Source organism: Rhinichthys klamathensis, unplaced genomic scaffold (assembly GCF_029890125.1).
Source record: "Rhinichthys klamathensis goyatoka isolate OS25496 unplaced genomic scaffold, OSU_Roscu_1.1 h1tg000474l_1, whole genome shotgun sequence".
Classification (NCBI taxonomy): Eukaryota; Metazoa; Chordata; class Actinopteri; order Cypriniformes; family Leuciscidae; genus Rhinichthys; species Rhinichthys klamathensis.
Window position 1 is genome coordinate 160,229 of NW_026606962.1, and position 20,765 is coordinate 180,993.

The following is a 20,765-nucleotide window of genomic DNA, read 5'->3' on the forward strand; positions in this document are numbered from 1 at the left end:
CGAAGCTGAATCAGATGAGCGAAGGCCTCTCTGACCTTGCTGAAGGTCACACTTCTTTGCACTCTACGGGCAGTTAAACACAGCTCGCTGATTCCAGGCACGAAACTCACAGCAAGAGAACAAGTCATCTGTGTCACCAGAACACTGATTAACAGAAAACGCTAAGTTCGCTAACTTTTAGAGGTCAACAGGAAGTCATGCCACCCGACACTTACACTCTACCGGCTGTTTTGCGTCACTGAATTAGAAGTGATAAAACAGACATGGAACGAAGATGAAAAAGACTTACTTAACATGTTAAATGCAATTATGAAGGGTTTAATGAATGGGTCTCGACACATTGTCCTCCATTGCCTCATGCCAACTCACCCAACTACAATGCCAACACAAAATCTGATTTTCAAATCATCTTTGTGCAGTAATGAATGAGCAAGGTTACTTTTGATAGGCTATTTCACTGATGCATAGAAAATAAGTAAAGTGTGGCACTGATGTGACAGTAAGATAAAAAGGAAATGCTGGCCTACATATTCTTGCAACTGTTCAAAGAAAAAACATCCATTCACACCAACAATGATAACTATAATGATAATTATAACAACAACGTTTCAATAATCGTTACAATTCTATAAAGAAGTCCACATCACAACTCTATGCCTAACAATTAACGACACAGTGGAACAATATTGTGGCTAGAATCGCTTTCAGAATGTTTTTTCCAGCTGATGTTTTTCACGATGAACGGATAAAAACACTGACAGAAAATCAGGATCCATAAGCATTCAAAGCAGAAGACGACATAGGCCTAACTGCAGTGAGACATAACTGAGTTAATACAATGGAGATTGGTTTAACCAACAGAAACTTAAAATATTTTTATCTAAACCCCATAAATTATCTAAGTTGATTTGACAAAAGAAAAAAGCATGATTTTTTTTTAAATCATTAGCCTATAGTTATCGTTCTTGGTGCAATGAGACTTAAAAGCACACATGACAAAAAAAAAATCTAATTAAATTAAATTAAATTAATTAACTGCTTTGGATAAAGGCGTCTTCGCCGAGCTAACTACATTTATATTTAAAATATTTCCATAAACCTATTCAAATATAATAATTAATACAATTTCACTTATAACATATTACATATGTTTAATTAACAAACGATCAAATTAAATTTGACTGACAAAGCTGCCTTCTAAATGTGCTAATATCACCTGTGTGTTCATGGCATATTCCCGAGCAGATTTCTAGGTAGTTAGGGGCCTCTTGCTTTTTATTTTAATTTTAAAGCTAGAGCATCTGTGTTTCTCTCTCTCAAATAGTCAGGGTAGTGCCATATTTGATTTTAAGGGATAAAAACGAGGATGTGAGGAAAAGAAGTAGGCTACACTGTATTTACCTTTATACAGTAGCCTACGTACATTATGGTCTATCCCTAATACAGTATAAAATTCAATATGGCGTCTGCCATGACTAAAGACTATGAAAGCGGAGTTCTGAACCATAGACAGTATAAGAAAGTTCTGAACAGAGCAGATGTTATTGAAAGTCAGAGCGTCATGTTTTCTCGCGCGCGCCCGCTGATCTCTCTGATTGGGTTTCTCTCACTACTGTGCAGAAAATGGAAAACCCGGACACGGAATACTCTGACCGACTCTGCTCCACTCATACACACCGCTCCAGGCCGGCTTTTAGTGTGCGAGTTGCTTGTTAACACCACACAATAGCTTGAATGGCAGATGAGATAAAACATACAGAAACCGGAAAACTATAATATTGATTACTTGGTTATGTACCTTTATTCTATTATTGAAATACTTACAATATGCCTGTGGTGTTGATAATCAGCAACCATCAAGTGATTACCTGTGGCCTTGTGCTTACAGGCAAATAACAGTGTTGATATTAATCTCCTGTCTCATACATTGATTAAATGAATAAGTTAGGCTATATTGTGCTTCACCATTTCATAACTTTTTTTTTTCTTTACTGAGCCATTTCCTGGACACAGCTGTGCAGTCAGTGCCATGCAGAATTTCTTTATTAATTAAATAGAGACACTTAGGCTAATGCAGAAAATTAACTGAACACTCACCAAAGTTAAAGTCAGAATGTATGTATTTCTAAGAAAGATCCGTCCGAGGAACTTTTTTACACAAACTTCTTCGCAGATGTCCGTGACTTTTCCTCCAGCGGTGACAGCAAAAATGCCTAGTGAGAAAATGCATAAATGTCCAGAAAGGATGTCTTCTACTTCGACTGATAATCGCCGCGTTCGTCGTCTTCATAATGACTTTATCATGTCTTCAACTTCACAAAAAACCCCGTCCTCACGTCATTTAAGGTTCTTGGTCAAAGCAGACATGTAACGTTAGAATGTATTTGCATAAACTGTTGGGAACCGCCACAAGTGCGTAATTACCGCACGCGACGCGACAAAAATAGAAAGCGACCGTTATAATCTACTTAATATTATAGTGGTTTCGTTAGTTTTATAGCGTCGCATCGCTCTTTTACAGTGTAGATACGGCGTTAGAGTCTATAATAAAGCTTTGTAAGATGGCAACTGTAAGCTTAGCTGTAAGGCTGCTTGACTTCTTCGTTCGAGCGCACTGTAAAGCTGTCACCCACTCCGGGCAATCTGTCACTCCTGACTTTTTCTATGCGGATTCCTGCGCTTCGGCCCGCCCCTTTTCTGTCATCGCTGTCGAGTCCTGACCAATCAACAGGCGAAGCGCTTTCATCCATGATGGTGCCAGCTATTACAATCACTGAATGACCTCTTGACCGCAGTACTTTTCAGTTTTCTTCTTCTTATTATTATTTTTTCCATATCTATTTGAGCATTTTTACGTGTATCACAAATCTGCTATTATGAATGGATTTACATAGGTTAATTCAAAATGGACACATTGCAACTGATTCTGTACCAAACCATATATGCTTGGATACTTTTATTTCTGTTTAAAATCTCTCTGGATATCTGTTTGCTTTTTTCAACAGTGCATTGTATATGCTGATATAATCAAAATCAATGGATTGTATATATTGACAATCAAAGCCACTTAAAAAAAATCAACAAGCCATCCGAAATGCTTGGATGTTTATTTTATTTTATTAAAAATACACTTTAACCATCCCGTTATTCTGGAGGGACAGTGAGTAAGTAGACAAAATTTCAGTGAAAAATATAGAAAGGTCTATGCAACTTCTTAGGTTAAGTAAATTGGAATAAAAATTGTGGCATCAACTCACCGTCTTTATCTAAATATATCATGGCACCATGCCCCACGAAGGTCACTGACCTTGAGGTAAATGCTGCTATTTCTTACACTATTTTCATAGAAGATTCAAACTTTAAACCTGATGATAAACTGTATTTTTATGTACAACTTAACATTTTATTATTTGATATATACTTAATAAATACAATATTTTTTTAAGTTCCTGCCCATTTAAGAGTTAAATAATACACAAAAGGACAGAGAGGTCATGACTTGTCGGTCATGTCTTTGAGAGGACAAAAGTTGATGTTGGTTTGCATGCTCCCATGTGGAATATTTTGAACACAAACTGACCGCCGAGGGCAGAAAAACTGGTTTTTGGGTTTTAGATTATTATGAAGACAATTCACAGTTGGGAACTTGCAAGCTGGCCTACGTGTTGACACAATAAGCAGGAGCTTGTGTACTTAAACTGTCATAAGGGCCACGTCACCTCACTATACTGTACATGAAAACAACAGAACTGATGTTATCTGTATCTGGGCTGTCAACTTAAAATAGCACACAAGTGACCCACACCAACAAGTTTATTTTCTGCATGTTTTCACCTTCCAAAAGAATCAGTATAAATGGTGTGATGATTCCAACACACCATTTAAAACATGTTACAAAGTTTCTTCTGGTGCACACTTTCTCACAAAAGATTATGAACTGCTGCATTGTTTATTTACATGTCAAAATTATTTATAGGTTAAAAAAAATTTGTGCTGATTTAATAAGTTGCTTTCTCTTTTAGTCTTTTGAAGAAAAAGACACACTCAACTACTTCAGGAATGAATCATGATTTCTATTCTTCAAAAAAATAGTCTGGTAATTTATTTTTTTAAGATATTCTGACTTTCTTAAGTGTCATTTACAGTACATGTAAAACACTTTTTATCTCTACTATTTTGTAAATTATTATTAAATGTGAACTGCACCTTAAATTTCACTCACTTGACTCCAAAGAACATAATCTATCTCCATCAAGTGGAGAACATGCAGTACTACCACTTGGGACAGTTACACTAAGACTAATAAGGAGTGTTATAATACTGATTTGTTTTCTTTTCAAACAATCTGTGTAAGACTTACATTGCTTTACTGTTAAGTGTAAAGATGATCAACTTCAAAACGCTTAATAGATGCACAATATCACTGCTATGAGGAATGTATGCATTTACACTAACACTGATTTACATATTTCCCTTTCTATTCAATACTGATTGTAAAAATATAATAAACATAATATACATACATATATTTTATATATATATATATATATATATATATATATATATATATATATATATATATATATATATATATATATATATATATATATATATATATATATATATATATATGTGTGTGTGTGCGTGTGCATGTGTTCATTATGTGTGCTCTTGTACAGGCTCTACAAAGTCTTCACCATGGTACAGCCCAAAGTGGAGTTCACCCTGCTGGGCAGCGGCCCATGACATCTGTAAACTGCTGAAGCGAGCTGCCCAGGTCCCTTTGGGATCTACCACCACCACCCCGCCGAGACCCTCCACCCGCTCCTTCATATACGCAAGAGCCAGGTCACTCGCTTCCTCTGGTGTTTTCCCTAGAGAACATAGAAGAATACACACTTAACTATATTATCAAGCTAGTGCATTGTATTATCATTCCAGATCCAGATGCCAGATGTAGGTGACCATAAAGTGCACGATAAGGAAGGTGATCATGAAAATGGTTTAATTGCTATGGAATGGATCTCAGGTGAGACTAAATAAATCTTATCAACACTCCGCCCATTTAACACATATAAAAAAAAGGCGAGATCAGCAAAATACTTGCCGTTGTGTTTCCACACACACAAGGCAAAAGCATGCACACTCAAATCACCTCAACAGAAAACAAAGGCTAACTCATACTACAAAAGATACTGGCTGGATAAAAAGAGGCCCTGTTATATGAAATGTCCTTTTGAGGATGTACAGACTGGTTAATCTTCACTTTACTGCTCAGACAGCTCTACACCACTGACTTCCATGCGTCTACTCATTGCAAGTGGTGCTGGAGGAGGTTTTACGAAACACACCATAAAAGACTGGCTCAAATTGGTTTTGCTCAGACCCATGAAGTGAGCAATGTTTACCTAAACAGACTTGAGGTCAAGCATCTTAATGAGGCCCTCGATCTCAGTTAATGTGTAGCTGAAGTAATTCAAGCTGTTTATTCACTGGCTAAAATGCTGCTAGCAATCATTCTCACAGCTATTCATGAACACATGCGAACAGTCCATTTGAGCTCATGTCAATATACCTGTTGCTTCTAAATCAGTATTACAATGCAGATTGACTTATGGTCCAAGATGTGACATTTATAGATGCCATGCCGTAAAAATACTAAAACTGCTGATTACAAGTGCACAGTACACAGGAAGAGAGATATCAGTTGGCCATATGGCTAGTTTAACTTTTCTTTATATATTACGATAAATGTGTCTAGTATTATGTACTATAGGACAGGGATTATCGCAAAATAAACCCAGACAGGTCTATTTTGACCCCATCCTTATGCAAAGCTCTTACACTTGTGCACAGTTATGTATTATTGATCTGTAGTTCCAGTTACTTTTTCTAGTATTAAACTAGTTTTAAATTAACCTTTTTAATTACAATCTTACGCGTCTTTGTCTAATTTTAAGTTCCCTCCAATCCAGCTCTAGCTGTCTCTCACAAGTTCCTAGTAATTAAAAAAAAAAAAGTGTCTTGTGGACTCCTGAGCTTCATGCTTACCAAGTACTGTATATTAAAATGATTACCAAAGTTCTTCAAGATTATTTTAAAATACATTTCGAAATCATTTGTTTTGATACTCAGCTTTTATAACTTGTGCTAATATGAAAAAAGCAATAATATGGGAGACATGAAATGCATTTCACTATTGCCATAGACAATTATGAAATACACTACCGTTTAAAAGTTGAGGTACATGTTTTTGAAGGAAATCTCTTATCACCAAGGATGCATTTATTTGATCAAAAAATACAGTAAAAACAGCAATATTGTGAAATAATATTACAATTCAAACTAACCATTTTTTTTTTATTTTACATTTTTATCAATGTTGAAAACAGTTGTGTTGCTTAATATCTTTGGGGAATCCATGATAATATTTTTTCAGGATTTGCTAATAAATATAAAAAGATCAAAAGAACAGCATTTATTTGAAATGGATACATTTTATAACATTATAAATGTCTTTATCGTCACTTTCGATCAATTTAATGTGTCCTTGCAGAAAAAAAAATATTCATTCATTGTTTTAAATAGTACTGATCCCAAACTTTTGAACGGAAGTGTATACAGTTTAGCAGACATTATAAATAAAATTGACCGCCTAATACAACTGACCAATCAGAATCAAGTATTACAGATAGTGAAAAGTCTGTTCATAGTTAAAATAAATACTCGTGTAAAAACTATGGTAATTCTGTTTGTGAAAAATATCCCAAAGCTTTGTTTGTTTATGCTAAATAGGTTGTGCTGATCTTGTAACACATGCCTTGCTCCATGTGAAAGAGAACCAGTCTGGACAGAGTGACCTTCATAATGGCTTCCCCATGTCCTGTGGGTGAGACAGCCCCAATCTTGTTATCTGCATAGCCACCACATCCTGAGAATTAGAGATAGAAACAAAGATCTTGAGAGAGATCTTTCCTACACACACACACACTCAGCAAACCTGTTGCTCCAGATAACCATCCACCTATTTGAGGCAAACCCTGATAATAATCACTGCATAACCGAGAATAAAGCATCTGTCTTTTTCATTTTTGTTTATTTACTTATTAAGCAGACAATAGCAGCTCTTTTATCTATCATTAACTAGTGTGTGTGTGTGATTCCCACAGGTTAAAGTGTGTCCTGAGAGAATGTATGTGGAGGGTCCTGTGCTGAGCTAGGGATTAAATCTGTGGTTTGAATATTAACTCAGCAGGCAACAAGCTCTCATGAGCAGCTGAAATTTACCTACATTACTGCATGTCCAAAGGTCAAAGTTCAATCCCTGTCACACTAGCTGCTTAGGTTTAGTCAAATTAAAGGTGCAATTTTTCAACAATTTAAATATTTTCTTCTATTTCAGCTCAATATACAGAAACAGCAATAAGTAAGCAATTGTAGGCTGATTCCTCCCAACTTTGTAAACTAGAACTCAACACCCCTTACATACACTACAAAGCAGCAGGTTTGGATTTACCAACACACGGCGTGTCTCCCACACGACCCTCCATTTTATTAACCATTCCACCAGTGGATGTAGCACAAGCAATGTTTCCGTCTATGTCCACAGCTACTGCACCTACTGTTCCCATCTTGCCCCTGAAACACACGCACAAAAAAATGGCTTTAAAAACACACACAAACAAAATGGCCTACTAAGTGGTGGCAAAGGAATAGCTGACTAGAAATAAAGAAAGAAATTAGATAAAGTCAATAAACAATTACAAAATTTCTAATTAATTTCTGTCATGACAACTTTAGGAGTGATCTGCTACTCTTCTGCTGTTTATTATTGTTGCTGCTGCAGAGCAAATACGGGACTTGCTACTGACAATACTGACTATTGCCTACACGTGTACTGATTTGAACTGTTCTGCAGCAAGACTGGTATCATTATATAATTTATAAAATGTTTGTATTAGCTTGGTACCAATTTAAGTTGTAGGCTACTTTTGACTTACTATATTTAATTTACAAAATGGCACCATTTAGGCAATGGTCTCTTGTTACACATTCTCACTGAGGACTAAGCCCCCTTGAGAAACACCTTCTAGAGTTTCATGACAAAACTTTGTATATAATGTACCTTTTAAATGAATGCACAAAATACCATGCAAACCACTGACTTTCCTCTAACATTTTTCTTTTTCAATGGACACATATGTACGGTATGTATGTGTGCTTGTGTTGACATAATATGGATATTACAAGCAAGCAAGAAAGTCACAGGTTTGAAGCAACATGAAGGTAAATGATGAAAGAATTTTCATTTTAGGGTGAACAATCCCTTTAACTATTGTTGCGACTTTTTTTCTTAGTAGAAGTTCTAGACATTAGACATCTTATGCCAAAAACATTATGTCAGCACTTTGTACCAGTTTTCATTACATAAAAGCTTTACATTTGGCATTCCACAGGGTTGGCATCTGGCTCCAGGTTCTTCTTCCAGCGCATCTTGGCATAGTCTGTGATCAATGACTCCTCAGGCACTTCCGGTACACCCATGCTTCTGGCAAACTTAGAGGCCCCTTCGGCTGTCAGACACAAGTGGTTGGTCTCCAGAGAGAGGACAGACATCATTTACATATTTAATTTCCCTATTTGAAATGTAAAGTGTTCTAAAATCATCTAATGGTTGTATTCAATGTATGCAAAAAGCAGTTGATAGCATATAGCCTAGTATTCCTTAATTATTGTGTGCTGTGTATCACTTTTCATTTTTGAATCTTGGTAACTGTAGATTACTCAAAACTAAATCTCCCATGGTGGTCATGTACAGTATTTTGGGAATACAAGTATATGATGAATTTTACAAGAATACCTTCTCCATGACAAGCCTGGCCAGTTGCACAGGGTTAGCCACTCTTCGGACTGCTGACACAGCCCCGCTAGCTAGTGACTTGCCATCCATCACAATTGCATCCATCTCTACTTCCCCCTTCACATTTAACACTGACCCCCGACCTATGACATACGGGCATTACCCAAGTTTTCTACTTATTCTGGATGTAGAATTAAGTATTAGGCATGAAATATATTAAATGAATTAAACATGCATATTATGAGTACCTGCATTGAATCTTGGGTTGTTCTCCATGAAGGTCACTGCTTCAACCACAGCATCCATGGCACTTCCACCCTTCTGGAGGATGGCATACCCAGTCCTGGCTGCCTCTTTCACACCGATAGTAGAGAGTTCAACTCTTTCTTTAGGAATATGACCAGCACCTCCATGCACCACCACTACAGGCAGCATATCTGTCTACAAATACATAAATGGCAAATATTCTTGGCATAGCACAATCCTTAACGTCACCATGAAATCAATTTTCTATGGAATATTGCAGTATTTATTAACAATGATTTATCTGTGCACATCATTATTGTTTTTTAATTCATGTGCCTTAGTAATCTTTAATCAAAGTAACTTCCTATTCTTGCAATGACATCTCTTTTCTGATTACGGGTTTACTGGACCGTTTCAGTCAGATATACGTCATTAAATTCTGCTGACTTTGTTTAGAACTACTTTCGGCACATGATTCAAGAAGAATTACATTTAAAAATTCTTTATAGCATATATTTGGTTATTATAACTTGTAAAGATGTTCTTTTATATTTTGAATCAAAAATATTTTTTGCGGATATTATGATTTTATATGGTACATTTAATTTACATAAAAGCAAAAGTAACTCTAAACCATGTTTTAAGTTCTTTATGTTTAAATGTCTAATTTTTGACTATGTATTGATAACAAAAAATCTGGTTATACAATTATTGTAGCTGAAGAGTTGAAGTTAATAAAAATAAAACTTTACTGCAATCTGTTTTATTCAATTATTATATTTTAAATGTATTTTTATTCGTTTATTTTTTGTTGTTGTTGTAAAACTTAAGTTTGTTATATTTGTTTGGATTGGTATTTGTATGTAACGTTATATTAAAAAAAAAAAAAAAAAAAAAAAAAAAAAAAAGTACTTTAGGCGGAACAAAAATAAAATGTATGCTAACTTAGGCTACTCTATATTAACTTGTGTGTTTAACTAACTTAAGCAATAACACTCGCAATCGTTCTGTTGGTTTGAATATCATTTTTCAGTATGATCGTTGTTTGACCTAACAAACCAGCTTCACAACACACATAATATTTAGCTATTATTTACGTTGCACATGGCTAAACTGTATGACTATTAGACCAGATGTCATACACATTTACTTACAGTAAGTAGAAGTCAGTGGTTTTTAAATCATTTACTATCACAATAAATCTGTCCACAGGTAGGCTACTGCATTTCAGTGTGCAATCCGGCTATTTTAAGTTAATTTACAATGCCTTGTCGAAATGCGTTAATAATTTAGTTTACAGGTTGTTATCACCCAAACTGACATAACGTTACCATCGTCACATAAAGTCCAAGGAGAATGTAATTTTTTTTTTAAACTGTCAACAGATCAACAAATCCAAATGGAGCGTTTTTGTCATTCTGTACCACGTGCACGTGCCCACATGCATAACATTAAAATGATATTTACCAAGGGTTCCTCGCCAGATTATCGACAGGAACATAAAAATCAAAGATCGCAGAAGTGTATTGAAAGCCATGGAAGCTGCAGATTGTGTCACGAGAAAATATCCGCCATGGCTGCTACAGAGAAAACACCAAAATAAAAGTCCTCTCATGACCATCACCTCAGGTGTGCAAAATTCGGTCCCTGAGGGGCCACAGGCCTGCAGAGTTTAGTTCTGCTTCAACACACATTCTTGTAGTTTTCAAATAAGCCTAAAGGCCTGATTAGCTGGATCAGGTGCATTAATTAGGATTGAAGCTAAACTGCAGGGCTGTGGCCTTCAAGGAACTGAGGAAGTCATTCCATATGTGAACACAGTCAGATTAAATACATCTTTAGCTTTAATACAGACAATTTGAAAGGTCTGTTTTTTTTAATGTATAAACTATGTCCTAAACTATATATATTTTTACTCACACAGCGACTTTGGAGACTTTGAAGATTGTTGTTAACAGCTAGCCTACCCATATTAATGGGCAGCATCTGATTAACCAAATAATAATTATTTATTAATAAGTTGTTTAAAATATGTTCACATCTCTAGTGTCAAAGTGGGACACCGCACTGTAAAAATATGTTGTATTAATAATAATAATAAAAAAGTGTTCATGCAAGTTTAGTCAACTTGAAATTAAAAATTCTATTAAACTGGAAACATGGATAATTATTCAAGTTCAACCCAGAGAAGTTATTCAAAATTTTAAGTTGTGATAGCTGATTGCAACAATCGTATTTTAAAGTGTACAATCTTTTTTAATAGACCTACAACAACTTTTAACTCAATACAGTTGCTCAGGTTATGAACTGTGGTTTTATGATGGTACAAATATAATGTGTTCGAATGAAATGTCCTACATGCATTGTATGAAAATAATTCAATTTATTTTATTCATTGTTATATTCCATATAAAAACTAAATCACAGTCACAAATTACCCTCACATTTTGTCACAGAATGTAGTGTCATTTTACATTACGTGATTGTTGCGCAAATGTGTCATGTTTCACTCCCTGAAATAATGCCAGAACTAAACCCAATTGCCATCCCATTCTAGGGCAGTGTGAACTAAAAAGGTTTTAAAGAATATAAATTAACCATAAAAATAATTAGCTTAAGTGTCCCAGTTGTCCCAATTTACTATGTGTTTCTAAGTGTGCATTATTAGCTAAATTTTAGACACTCGTCTGTTGCGTCCTGAATTTACACGACTTGTAGCCTACTTGCAAGCAACGCGCTGTTGTTAATCTCATGGTGAATCTCAAAGCGTCTGCTGCTGGTGGATGATGCGCGTCATCAGCGCGCTATGATTGGAGAGCGAAAATAGGATGCTGTGCGCGCGTGCAGTGAGCCCCCATTCTCAAATGAGATGCGCGCGGCCGTCTCGAGGAGGCGTGCGCGCGCTTGAGGGGCTGCGGTCCCATTGACTATTCCGTCTCCCTGACAGCGGCAGCATCAGCAGCAGCGCGAGCTCGGTAAACAGAGCGAGCGCCGCGCGGACTCCGCCTTTTGCTCCCATCATCCCACCCGAGAGCCCGAGCTCCGAGGCGGCTTCATCAACAAGCGCAAGACCCCCCTCGTCGACTCGCACTTATCCCGCGGATCAGATATGGACTACCCTTAACTGGACCTGGAGGGGAGAGGCAGGCGGGCGGGCGGGGGGTGGGGGGGAGAGAAACAGAAGAAAAAGCCGTATAGGAAGAGAAGCACAACCGTGGGTGCCTGCCGCAACGATGAACGGTTCGCCACGCTCGCGACAACCGCAGATAAGCCATCGGACTATGGCCTGAATAGCGGTTTACATAGCTGGGATTGTGCACCGATCATACAGGGGTAAAATATGTCCGCCTCGGTGGGGCCCCGCGGTGGCCCTCGCCCACCCACAACGCAGAGCTCCATGCCCGATCTACCGGACCTCAGTCACCTCACCGAGGAGGAGAGGAAAATTATCATGGCTGTGATGCTTCGGCAGAAGGAGGAAGAGGAGAAGGATGAGGCCATGCTCAAGTAAGACATCACGCTTTATAGGGAGCCTGTAGTATTCGTGCTGCTTCTGGAGACTAAAAGGCAAACAGCTTGTGATGGTTTCTGTAGGTGCATCTGTTTGCCATAGCCTACTAATAAAGCCATCAGGCTGTACGCCTGCACCTGAGCTCCAGTGTGTGTGTGTGTGTGTGTGTGTGTGTTTTAAGAGTGGGTGGGTGAGTCTGGCCATGTCCACTTTTTCCAACCTTATGGACACTTGTCATGGATGAGCACTGCTATGTGTGTATTATACACATCACTATGAAACAAGCTTGTTCTATGTGTGATGAATTGCAATGAACAGCCAGGTGAATGGTCGCAGGTGTAGCTGGTAAATAGAGAGGGGTGTGTCGACATGCAAGAACTAAATATCTACAAATCGATACACCCTGTTGTTTTACACCTCACTGGGTGATGGATTAATTTCAGGCAGCACATGTGTCATGCCACATTATTATTTATTTGACCAATATTTTTCAATAGGTTAGTGAACGTTTTTTCTGCACTATTCACCACCAGTGTCAGGATTCCTGCCTGGTCACGACAATATTTCCGTGCCTCGTCATCATGACCGTCAGGATCCTTAACCCATTCATTGAAATCTTCACTGATTGTAGTGTGAGCACCACTTACAGCTTGGGTAAAGGCAGTAGTCATCTTTGTGTTTTCCTTGTCTGTTTAATCTTTTCGTTTCTTATTAGATCCTCTTAATAATAGTATCCTCTTAATAATAACTATTTGTACAGCATCTTTCATACAAAGAATTCAGCTCAAAGTGTGTTTGAGAATAACTAATTACAATAGGGACCATATACTTCATGTGAAAACTAGAAAAAATACCATCTGAAGAGATCTGATATATGACAGGCACTTGTCAGGAATTTACATGTAGAATGGATTATAAAGATTTATTCTGAATTGTGGTTCACCAGTGTTGTTATGGTGAGTGTGGAGATGTTTCTTGGCTTCCTGTCCACCTGCCATTTAAAGGCCATCATTGCTCATATTACATTAGTTGTTGGCCACCTTGAGATTTGAAATCAGATTTATGCATCTCAAATTGGTTTACTGAGCAGCTACAATCAATAACTTAACCACTCCTTGTCCAATATTTCTCATAGGAAATTATTATGCAATTATTTAATTTCTCAGCCCTTGTGTATCTTTGTCACTAAATCGTCAAGATAAATGCATCGTTTTCAAATGGGTAGTACGGGTCAAATGATATACAGTTTCAGTCACACAGTATTTTTTATAGTGATGAGAAAAAGACCAACATAATCTGTCTCTTATAGTGTAGAGTGTACTGATAAACAACCTCTCATTTTCATTTGCTGTGTGTGTTATGAGACAGTTTGAATGGTAAACAGTTCCTCAATCTCAAAGAAACTTCTGTCCTGAAGCAGAAGCTAGAGGTCGACCTCACAACGCTTTTGAGGCATTCAGAAGTACAACAATACTTTGCGTGCTAGCTTAAAGGGACACCCAAAAATGAGAAGTATGTCTTCATTTACCCTTAGCATTACAAACCTGAATTACAAAACTTTCGTCTGTGGAATATAAAAGAAGATAAGTTTGGAATTTTTTATTTTTTAAATCCTCTTTTGTGTTCTGCTGACAGAATGTTCATTTTTGGGTGTTCATGTGTTTTGATGTATGTTTGCAGAGTTAGGCTATATTATTATTTGGAGGGGAAAAAAAAACATTAGAATCATTTTACACAAAAGAGCTAAGATTTCTGAGAGATTTACTGTCACTGTCTAAAATGTGTTTGTACAGAGAGGAGAAGCCCATACAAGCAAAAACAGTGAACCTGGTCGGGAACAAGAAACCACCTCAGCAGAACGACATCAGGTAAACATCTCAACAAAGTTTACCTGCAGTAAGTTAATAAACGGTCAAATGTTAGTAAGTGATAAACATCGTAGTGGCCATTTCCATGTTATGGAAGTCATTTTATGTTCTGACTGATGGTGTATGACTGCGGTTTCTATAAATGTCAGACAATGAGGCCTTGACAACTCTGCCACAAAATGTAGGACTTATACATGATAGTGAATGAAAGGTCAAGCTTTACCTCAAGGAGGTGTTCGATGCAGGTACTTTCTTGCAGCCTTAGTGTTTGTAAAGAATGAAGTTGGAGAGCAGTGTCTAAAAATGAGACTACAGTATTGTGCATGCTGCTGTGACATTGTTTATTTCTTTAAATGACTGCCTTATATGTTTTCAATCTTTTCTATTAACTTACTCGTTGGGGTCACGCAGAAGTTGCTGAGAGTGGCACTGTGTTGTAAATCACAGCCTTTCTCACAGTCGCATTATTTTTCCCTGTAAAAACAAGAAAACAAATCCTGGCACCTGTGGTGGTGCTTTAGAGTGCTGACAGAGTAATATTTATGCTATGTTAAATTATTTATGCACACCAGTATTGCCCTGGTTCTCTCAGCCGAAGAATAAGAGAACTGCGGTGTGGTTCATATCAACAGAAAGAGTATTTCTCTCACAATCGCTCTCTGTGGTCTCTGGAGGGGTCAGAGGATCAGAAAGGGGTCAAGTTGGCCAAAGCACATCTGTTTCTGTGTGGACTTCCTGGATGTGGTCACTTGTGGTGTCATCAGCCTGACCAATAACATGCTTCAATAGTTATTATGCAGTTATTATGTATTTTTGTAGGCCGACCCGGAAGTTAGCATCACCCTAGTTCCCTTGACAAAAAACCAAACAGTGTTTTTAATTGACTTTTGGATTATTATAGAAAATAAGCTGCGACCAAAAAAAGTTTATGATTCTTACGTGATAATCTTCACAAATGAACACAGCTTTTATGAATTTGGAAGCCTAAATACAGTGGTCAGAAGTCAACATCTGAACGTAGGCTATAAACGAACTACACCATTGTCATCTACACTTCATCGTCACCACCATTAAGCTTCCAACAACTCTTTCAGTCTTTATTTAAAAAGTTTTCCCTGAAAGTTTGAGTTAGAATAGTTTGCAACAGTTTGATTATAAACTCACCGAGGCTGTAAAAAAAAACAGAGTAGTGAATAGATGAGTTTTCCTGTTCGGCTTTAGAACGTTTAATGTCCCCAACAACCTCTGTAGCCCCATTTAGCCAATTATAAGAAAAGTAAAAACTTAAAATTCACAAGGGAGGGGTATTACTGATCTATTTTATGTTGCAGAATAAAACATGAACATATCTTGAGCTTGTGTTAACCACAGACCTTATTTCAGGCATTTAATATAATAATCATAATATATTTAATAATAATAATAATAATAACAAAACATTGACTTCAAGACAATAGAACTGGTAAAATGCAAAATCGTTCGCCCCACGTTGTAACATACAAAAATGTGTAATCGCTGCAGCATTCTATTGACTTGAGCCAAAAATGCAGTTGTGCTGTTTATCATTATCATTTTACCCTACCAATAGGCAGAATGTATTCGATCAGTTACACCTACCAGAGACTTCTGGCCTAGAAATGTTGTAGTTGAGCAAGGGATTTAGAAGATGGGGTGTATTTGAGTCAGGTCTATTCTACTAAAGATCAAACAGTGAGTTGCTCTTATTGTAATCTTATTCTCTTGAGCCCCACTCCTCCTCTAGCCTTTGCTTCTGGCTTAGACACAAGAACTGACAAAAAGACTTTAAAAAGAGGAGGAATACATGAATAGATAAATAATTAAATGCACAGGCATATCACACAGTAGTGGCTTTTAATAGCGCCCTAGTCCATACATTAGCACCCACTGGAGAACAAGCCTTCCGAATACATTTGCTCTCACCCACCAGCAGGCCTCAGAAGGATGAGCTTGAGCTCACGGGTTGGCATGTGCTAAAGTCATGCTCCTAATTCTCCCGCTCCCACTCAATTACTCTCTCACTTGTTTAGTTAGTGGCCCGACTGCATTACACAGCGTGTCTTTCGCAGACCTCTGCATACAGATGCTGGAGTGGTCGTGGGTTTGATTGCTGTGCGTTTTATGTGACCTACTCAAACTGAGCTGCTTAAACTGAGTGATGCAGCTTAACTCTGAACTGCATTGGCATAATGTTAGCTGGGTTAGCAAGCAAGTTAACTTTCAATACTGTAATAAAAACCTGAATAGTTAATTTTCTGTGATGTTGCAATTTCTGCCGATTTAAATATACCACCAAGGTAGCATTATCTACAGCTTACTAACATTGATGAGGTTTTATTTATTCTCTGATATTTAATGTGTCATATATTTATATTGATACATTTGACATATAGATAGAAAGATAGATAGATAGATATAATCTCTTTGAGACAAAACTTTATTTTCCCCCCTAAAAAAAAAATTCTTACAGTGTGTCAGATAATGAGCGCTCTGAAACAAATGTTGTTTGAGTATTCTAATTAAATGTATGAATAGGCCCACATAAACATGTCAGCATATCCTGTTTAGAGTTGAATGCTGCTCTGAGAGGTGTGTGTGTGTAAATGCTGTGTTTCTTCACAACAAGGAGAGTGGGGAGTCCATCTGTTCCTCCAGTTGGTTAACTGTGCTAGGACACACACACACACACACACACTCACGCTCATTTCCTCACCAACTCACAGAAGAAATATGCAGTCAAGTCGACAGGGACCCTTCACCATGCACTGCAATATTACACCCATCCTTGCATCCTTGTGTCAGCGACTCGGGCTGTTTGGAGCACAAATGTTTTGGTGGATAATCAGTCTGCGAGGGAAGTTAGACCTTTTAACATTTAGAAACACAGAAAAGTAAGGGAAATTACAGCCGGCATCTTTCTCCGTTTGTTGGGGAGTATGTTGCGAGCCAACTACACACACACATGGGGTATAGAACTTTCCCATAGCAGGGTCAGAGGGCACTTCTCTGCGGTTTAGGTTATGTTACACCAACAAATACTCTCTTGACATAATGGATCTGCTCCTGGCATTGGGTGGGACGAACTGGAACTACTGTAACTGTTATATTGTTTAGCACATAATGTATGTATTCTGGAAATGATTTAATATGTCAGTAAAGCAAATTATAATTCGATTTTAAGGATGATAATTATTTGATCCTAAAATGACTGGAGAGATGCAGGCAGCGGTGAAGAGTGAAGCATCCTTTGCTGTCTGGCTGATATTTTCAGATCAGCAATGTGTCATGATCATTACTGCCAACCCTCCTGTGAGAACTTGTCCCATGGAGATGCCAACATGTAGCATGTGTAGGCATGCTGGGACACTTTCTTTGCCCAACACCTCCACTCATCTTGATTTCATCTCTATCCTCTATCCAATGTATGTCCTCTAAATGAGAGCTTTTGAAATTGAGATTTGATGGCAATGTCTCTAGATAGCATTCCATAATTGTTGGATCCAAAACCAAGTACCTATTTAGACCACAATAATTTTATAATTATTTATATGTATATACACACACACACACTCTGTGGATACAATACACAATGGATACATTTTTTGAACTAATAGGTTGAGTGGATGATTCATTGACTCACTCATAAAGATAAGTGACTTATTTCATTTCTGAATGATTCAGTGTTTTAAACAAATCAGTTGAATTAAATGGCTCATTCTTAAAGATAGTCACTTATTGCCTAACAATGTAACCTACAGAAAGATTTCCCAAAGAATCCTTACCACAGATTATCTGGAAGCAGTGAAACATCCTGCTGTTGAACTGTATATCATGACTCTTGAAATGCCACTTAGCCAATTACATCTAAGTACTGTAATTAACCTGTCTATAAATATATTTAATTCAGTACAAAGTATATTTGTGTGTGCTTTGTATTTATTTACAACTGTGTGGTTGCCAGAACGTTACTATGCAGTCGGTAAAGTGTTCTGATTATCTGAAGTTTTAGCATGTTGATGGTTGCTAGGTGGTCAACAGATTGTTCTGGTTGGTTTCTAGGTTGAAACCACACCCAAGTATCTGTGATATTCTGACCTATACATATTTTTGTATTTCCATCTTATTTGGAAGTCCTTGAGAGTTTTCAAACATTTTATCTGCCACAAGATGTACAGTATATGCTATTGCTTAATATGATGTAACATCACATGTTTGATTGTTCTGATATTGTCAGAGAGCTAACATCTCCATTACCTCAGAAGTTTCCGAAGAATGAGTCATGCATAAATGTAGATTTAATTTGCAAATAAAAACAGACACTAAGCTCCACAACTGTGGTGAACTGTCAGCTTCAAGTCGTCTTTTTACTGCGTCTGCTTCTTCTGTCAGTCGTATGTTTTTTTAATTAGCAGAGTCTTCAGTTAGTCAGTCAGTCAGACAGTCAGTCAGTGAAGTGTGGCACCAACACCTGGAGCTTCAGTTACACAGCACTCCCATGGAGGAATGTGCATTTCGGGCTGTTCTGTAGGCACTGTTCTCTCTGTTTTCCTCGGTAGAGTGTCACTTTCCTCAAGCATCATCAGTTTTACTCCTGAGCTGGCCAAAAAGCTGTGGCTCTGTGTTCCTTTTGCATCAATGATTTTTGTAATCGCCCAGAGAGTTTATGCATCCATGCATTTGTTTAAAAAACAGCACAAGCAGTTAATGCATGGCCTGATTAGAAAGAAACGTCATTGACATGTTTAGCCGACTGTGTCCACAGCCATTTTTTTTTTGTTTTGTTGCAGAGGGTTGTGTATTTAAGAGGGTTTTAGAAGGACCATGATGTCTTGGATGAAGAGAGTGGGTTGTCTATTTATGGATGTGTTTTGTTTTAAATGACATGGCTGTCACGCGTGCTGATAGGCATATGGACGTTTTTCCTTCTTTTCTCTCTATTTGCTTGTTTTCACCAACCCACATGGGACTGCTCCATCTGAGAGTGGATTATGTCAGAGATTTACAGTCAGCCTAAACTGCTTTGCTATTGAAGAGTGTCCATTCTACCTTTCACACATCAATCGTGCGCTACTGCCAAGTCACTTTCACGCAGGTTACTGCCTGTTATCAAAAACTTTAGATATACACAGACGGTGCACTCATATCGCTTATGAATGGGAGAAAGTGGAATGTGGAATATGGCTCAATAAGTCCAGCCATTTAAATAAAAGAGCCAATCACCAATTGGGAAAGTCACTGCAGCTGCTATTAGAAATGTATAGAGAGAGAGCAGTTTTTAATATTTCCCTATTCAAATACATAGGACTTGGTCTTGGATGCCTGAAAAAGCTACCTGGACGCGTCACAAATATGGCTGCAGAGTAAACAGACTTTTCTTGAAAGAGACTATGATAGAAGTTACTTCTGGTCCTGTAATTTGATTGGGCGAGAATGCTGATATTTAGACAGTAGTGAGATGTTTCGCTGTATCACTCTACATGTTTCAGAAAGCAGAATTTGCTCTTTAGTTTACACTGATGTATACCCTTTATATCCAGACTCAAATTGATTATTTTGTGATTTGTCTATCCTCTAAATGTATTGAACAGAAAGCTGTTGGACATCAGCACTCATATAGGTGACACATGTTCGAATCTGGGTCATGACATCCTGATCAATAGTGATAAGAAGGCAAAAATGTATTAAATGTATTTTAAGTTGCTTTGTATAGAAATGTATAACAAATATGTAAATAAATGTGAATGTACATTAACATGCAAACATTTGGGGTTTGTGAATTTTTTTTTTAAAGAAATAATTTTACTCAGCTAATACTTTTATTCAGCAATGATGCATTAGATAATAATAAGAAATGTTTCTTGAGCACCAAATCAGCATATTATAATTATTTCTAAAGGATCATGTGACACATGGAGTAATGATGCTGAAATCTAAGCTTTGCGATCACAGGAATAAATTAGGTACATTTTAAAATATTAAAGGTGCTCTAAGCGATGTCAGGCGTTTTTTAGGCCAAAACATTTTTTGTCAAATACAGCAAACATCTCCTCACTATCCGCTAGCTGCCTGTCCCCTGAACACACTGTAAAAAAAAACCGCGATCTCTGTAGACAGCCCAGGCTCCACAAACGGCAAGAAAAACAAACTGCGGCAACGCGCTCCACGAAACAAAACAAACATTTCCAGCCAATAACCGACTAGAATGATTTGGGGGTGGGGTTTGGGGGGTTATTGCGCGTACACATGAAGGGGGGTGTGGAGG

The 20,765-nt window shown here is 37.4% G+C and overlaps 2 protein-coding genes across 3 annotated transcripts in view; one reads left to right on the forward strand and one right to left on the reverse strand.

The window, feature by feature from the left end:
* Positions 1-4,632: 4,632 nt before the first annotated feature.
* asrgl1 (asparaginase and isoaspartyl peptidase 1) lies at positions 4,633-10,699 on the reverse strand. Its single transcript, XM_056237004.1, has 7 exons — positions 10,574-10,699; positions 9,109-9,301; positions 8,861-9,003; positions 8,441-8,595; positions 7,517-7,638; positions 6,821-6,931; positions 4,633-4,874 (listed from the first exon to the last, which is right to left on the reverse strand). Exons 2-7 carry the CDS (start codon positions 9,293-9,295, stop codon positions 4,660-4,662), a joined length of 933 nt encoding a protein of 310 aa, XP_056092979.1. The 5' UTR covers positions 9,296-9,301; positions 10,574-10,699; the 3' UTR covers positions 4,633-4,659.
* Positions 10,700-11,984: 1,285 nt separating this feature from the next.
* LOC130072068 (regulating synaptic membrane exocytosis protein 1-like) overlaps positions 11,985-20,765 on the forward strand; it is a 99,917-nt gene continuing 91,136 nt past the window's right edge. For both annotated transcript variants that reach the window (XM_056236965.1, XM_056236968.1), the window contains exons 1-2: positions 11,985-12,613; positions 14,411-14,485. In XM_056236965.1, the coding sequence (XP_056092940.1) occupies positions 12,447-12,613; positions 14,411-14,485 (242 nt within the window). In that variant the 5' untranslated portion in view covers positions 11,985-12,446. The remainder of the gene's footprint in view (positions 12,614-14,410; positions 14,486-20,765) is intronic.